Source organism: Myotis davidii, unplaced genomic scaffold (assembly GCF_000327345.1).
Source record: "Myotis davidii unplaced genomic scaffold, ASM32734v1 scaffold132, whole genome shotgun sequence".
Lineage (NCBI taxonomy): Eukaryota > Metazoa > Chordata > Mammalia > Chiroptera > Vespertilionidae > Myotis > Myotis davidii.
The window spans coordinates 2,586,832-2,592,008 of record NW_006285258.1 but is presented as its reverse complement, the minus strand read 5'-3'; the positions used below and the strand labels follow the sequence as shown (position 1 = coordinate 2,592,008).

The 5,177-nt window shown below is 39.8% G+C and overlaps 1 protein-coding gene across 3 annotated transcripts in view; it reads left to right on the top strand.

Annotated features, from left to right (window-relative positions):
* USP8 (ubiquitin specific peptidase 8) overlaps nt 1-5,177 on the top strand; it is a 65,737-nt gene that overhangs the window by 10,704 nt on the left and 49,856 nt on the right. For 2 of the 3 annotated variants that reach the window (XM_006756008.2, XM_015558933.1), the window contains exon 2: nt 4,145-4,313. In XM_006756008.2, coding sequence (XP_006756071.1) covers nt 4,210-4,313 — 104 coding nt within the window. In that variant the 5' untranslated portion in view covers nt 4,145-4,209. Of the gene's footprint in view, nt 1-1,490; nt 1,527-4,144; nt 4,314-5,177 lie in introns of all 3 variants that reach the window. The other variant, XM_006756009.2, reaches the window with a different exon arrangement.

Sequence of the window (5,177 nt, the reverse complement as noted above, 5' to 3'; positions counted from 1 at the left end):
ACATGAATGAAAAGGCCCAAATCATGCCAGAAAAAACATGCCCCAAACCGTAACACTGCCCCCACCAACTTGAAGGGTTGTACTCATGCATATGGAGTGCATGCTTTCATGCTGTTTCCGCCAAATTCTCACTCTGCCATCTGCATGATGCAACTGGAAACGTGATTCATCGGACCACATGATTTTTTCCCCAATGCTCGACTTCCAATCCTTGTATTCCTGTGAGAATTGGAGACATTTTATCTTGGTAACTGCAGACAGAATAGGCTTTCTGCTTCCATATCCCATAAGATGCAGTGTGTACGGCTAATTTGCCTACAAATGTCAGATGGTCATAATAATCTGGCAACTCCCGTTCAAATATATACCACGTTCAAAGGTTGTTAAATCACGTTGTTTACCCATATCTTCAGAAAAAAATCACTTCTACTGTTGTGGTAAACAACCTGCTTCCCTATTTATAATGGTCTGGCCCTCTAGCAACTTCAGCGTGAAATTATAGCTAATTTGCCAACAAACGTCAAGTGGTCATAATAATCTGGCCACTCATTATGTGAGTGTGTGTGTGTGTGTGTGTGTGTGTGTGTGTATTAGGCTCTTCCAATATTCCAAATATTTTTTTAAATCAGTATTTAACAAACACATATTTTGTGTTTGCTTGTTTCACCTATAACATTTTTTTAAATATATTTTTATTGATTTTTAGAGAGAAAAATCAATGTTTGTATACAATTACATATTTTTATTCATACTTGCATTGTTATGCTCATAACTTTTCTTTAAAATTTTTTTATAAAATACTAGAGGCCTGGTGCACGAAATTCATGCATGGGGTGGGGGGTGTCCCTCAGCCCAGCCTGTACCTTCTCCAATCTGAGACCTCTGGAGGATGTCCGGCTGCCTGTTTAGGCCCGATACCACTAAACGGGCAATCAGACATCCCTCTCACAATCCAAGACTGCTGGCTCCCAACCGCTCGCCTGCCTGCCTGTCTGCCTGATTGCCCCTAACCGCTTCTGCGTGCCAGCCTGATCAACCCCTAACCACTCCCCTGCCAGCCTGATTGACGCCTAACTGCTCCCCTGCCAGTCCGATTGCTCCTAACTGCCCTCCCCTGCAGGCCCGAGCACCCACAACTGCCCTCCCCTGCAGGTCTGGTCCCCCCAACTGCCCTCCCCTGCAGGCCTGGTTCCCCCCAACTGCCCTCCCCTGCTGGCCATCTTGTGTCCACATGGGGGCTGCCATCTTATGTGTTGGAGTGATGATCAATTTGCATATTACCTCTTTATTATATAGGATGTTAAGTACATTACATAATTCTTTTATATGCTATAAAGCATGATAATAAAATGATCACCTGTCAATGTACCATCCAACTTGAGAAATAAAATCTTCCTGATACTGCTGATATTCCTTGTGTATGCCTCTGATTATATCTCCTGCCTTCTCAGAAGTAGAATTGGATTATCATTTCCTGTTTTTCTTTATAGGTTTACCTCATTTATATGAACAATATACTGTTCAAGGTAGTTTGTTTTTATGCTTTATACAAATGGTGTCATGTAATATGTATTCCATTTTATTTTAAAGTATGTGTCTATTCATTTTTCAAAATATGTTTTTATTCATTTTGAGAGAGGAAAGGAGAGGAAGAGACATCATCAGTCGGCTGCCTCCTGCACACCTCCTGGTGGGGATCGAGTCCACAACCTGGACATGTGCCCTGACCAGGAATTGAACCCACAACCTCCTGGTGCATAGGTCAATACTCAACCAGTGAGCTCCACCAGTTTTACACGTATTCTTTTTGTATTCAGCATTAGGAGGATAGGCAGGAGGTGAGGAGATGGTGTGTGTGGGAAGGTAGGGTATGTTCTCTGGCTAAACTGTTCATCATGGGAGGTCAGGGACCATCCTATATAATCCTATGTAATAAAAGCCTAATATGCAAATCAACCGAACAGCAGAACAACTGATGGAACAACCAGTCACCGTGATGCGCACTAACCGCCAGGATGCTCAACACAGGATCTGCTCCCAGCCTTGTGGCCCCAGGCCCGCCAAGGCGGGTCCCTGCAGGGGCCCCCCAATCACCCTGCTGGTTACCCCACAGAGGAAGGTGATCCGCAGTGGGGATGGGGCCAGCTGGCAAGGGGGATGGTGCTGAGCTCATTGTATTTAAATTCATAGACATGATGCTACTAATTAAAGTGTTTGGTTAAAAATGTTTGTAGATACATAGAGCAAATTTAAATGGAAAAAATAGAGAATCATAAAAATGTGACTTTAGAGAAAGATATAGATAGCTAGGTTTGCTAAATCAGTGGATTAATGGCACAGGGTTAGAAGGGATGAGTATCAAGAAATCAGAAAATATTACTATTTAATGTAAATGTGACTAGAATCAAAGTAGATTGGGCTGCTTTTGGAGTTTCACATAGGTGAACAGAAGCTGTTTCTCCCTACTGTTGTGCTTTACTCAGCTTTTTAGAATTAGATGTTCATTGATGTCCATTCATCTAATAATAGTGAACTGATAGAATGAAGAGCATTAAAACAGTGGAAATAAGTGGTTAAAAAAAAAAAGTCATGCCCTGACTGGTTTGGCTCAGTGGATGAAGCGTCGGCCTGCGGACTGAAGGGTCCCAGGTTCGATTCCGGTCGAGGGCGTGTACTTTGGTTGCGGGCACATCCCTAGTAGGAGGTGTGCAGGAGGCAGCTGACCGGTGTTTCTCTCTCATTGATGTTTCTAACTCTCTATCCCTATCCCTTCCTCTCTGTAAAAAAATCAATAAAATATTTTTTTTAAAAGTCGTAATGTTTTAATGTTGCCCTATCCAGTTTGGCTAAGTGGATAGACTATTGGCCTGCGAACTAAAGAGTCCCGGGTTCGATTCCATCCAAGGGCACATGCCTGGGTTGCAGGTTCGATCTCCAGTAGAGGGCATGCAGGAAGCAGCCGATCAATGATTCTCTCTCATCATTGATGTTCTGACTCTCCCTTCTCTGAAATCAATAAAGAATATATTTTAAAAATAAATAAGTAAATGTATTAAAGTTGTTATTCAAATTGTAATTAGTTCCTCACAGCTAAAGATCTTGCATACATTTAATTGGGTTACTGAAGTTTTCATTTGGTGACACGATCTTGCCAAGACTCCCCATTTGGTGTGCTCCCCTGATCTGCCCCATCTACATGCATCTCTGCACATGTACATACACACACCACTTAATTGGTATATACCTAGCCTATTGTTTTTATTTTGTTTACAACCTCCTCCATCTTCCTAGTCATAATTTACCAAAGCAAATGAGGAAATGAAGAATGTCATGAAACATTCAATGAGCTTTGCAGAGTAAACCAAAGTACTTAGGTATAATCTGCCAGAAACATGTTCATGTGTCCTTAGCTCCATATAAAGTGGCCTTGCCTGCCTCTCCCCCGCCCTCCTCACTTGTTTCCTTTTATAAATAGACTAGAGGCCCAATGTACGAAATTCATGTAAGAGTAGGCCTTCCTTCCCCCAGCTGCCAGCACTGGCTTCCTTCTGGCACCCGGGACCTGGGCTTCCCTCGCAGCCCCAGCTTTGTCCAGAAGGCCGTCCGGAAGGACTTCAGGTCTGATTAGCATATTACACTTTTATTATTATAGATACCAATGAGAAAGAGAAATATAGGTGTCCCAAAAAATGTATTCACACAGTTTGTATAATTATAAAAACAGTGTTAGAATACATTTCATTTTCAAAATTAAGCTATCAGCTGTTAAAAATGTATATACATTTTTGGGGATACCCTGTATTTCTAAATTAAGCTTCCTATTTTTGATCTATACATTCATGCAGATTTATCAAGAAAAGTATAAAAGCTTTTATTATTCTGTTAGTTCCTTTGACAGGAAAGATTCCTAATACTTAAGGTAAAATGATACAAACAGTAATTAGTTAATGAAAATTTTAAAATAAATTAAATTGTTTATTAATACCCTGTATATCGTGAACTCCCAAAATAGATATATTCAAGATAATTTAAAATCAACTGTTAGCAAAGAATACAGGTTAGCTGTTTTATTTTTTAAACTGCTCACTTGTTTTGTTGTTAATGAGGAAAACTCGTGGAATCATTTGTGTTCATTTTGTTTCAGAAAAGAACTACTTTTACTGAAGTACACCATCCATTGTGAAAGTGGAAAAGTAAGGTTTATTCATCATGCCTTCCGTGGCTTCAGGTCCTAAAGAACTCTACCTCAGTTCTTCACTAAAAGACCTCAATAAGAAGACAGAAGTTAAACCAGAGAAAATGAGCACTAAGAAGTATGTATCCATTGTTAGTTTGACTGAGTCATATATTAAGTTTTAGTTCAATTCCATGTTCTTACATGTGTTACGTGAGTAAATTTAAAGTTTATTGAAACAATGGCATCATCTCTCTATCTCCCCATCTCTCCCTCTCCCTCAAAAAAAAAAAAATCAATTAAAAAAAAAAAGAAAGGCGCATCTAGCCAGCCATATACCAGACTTGGGTAAACAGATTTTAGAGATTAGGGAAAAATCCGTGTTCCATGGCTAGAGATAAATTGGGGGTGGGGGTGGGGGTGAGGGGTAGTGCCTCAGTTTATTTTTATGATCCCAAATGGACAGTGCTCATTCCTGAACGTTTATAGAGAATCTCCTTACTGTCTTTGGTTTGATTTACCTCTGCCATGTGAGGCACAGCATACACACTGACTGAAATGGTCCTTGCACAGGACCATCTTTGGTCTTAAATAATTGTGTGGTGGTCTAGTTTCTTGGCCTGACTATCTTCATCATTAGTCCATGTCTCAATCTTGGAACACAGTTTGAAAAATACAGAAAACAAGATTCACTGCTTTATATAAATAAGTATTGGTAAAGCATATTTTATATAGGCATTGGCACTATAACTTGGTTGCCAAAACTTTAGTCCTAAGTGAATGAAATTCTCTTGCAGAAATGCCTATTTTATTAATTTGCTTTCTAAAGACCATCAAACAAGGAAAATGTCTTAGGAAGTAATGACACAGAATCCTCAAATTATTTTACTGAAGTAGAATTTTAAGATGACATATTTTTGGACTTTAAGTCTCTTTTCTTCCAGGACCAATGAATCAGAGTGTAGTTTAGCCATTTTGTAGAAAATCTTAACCAAATAAAAAA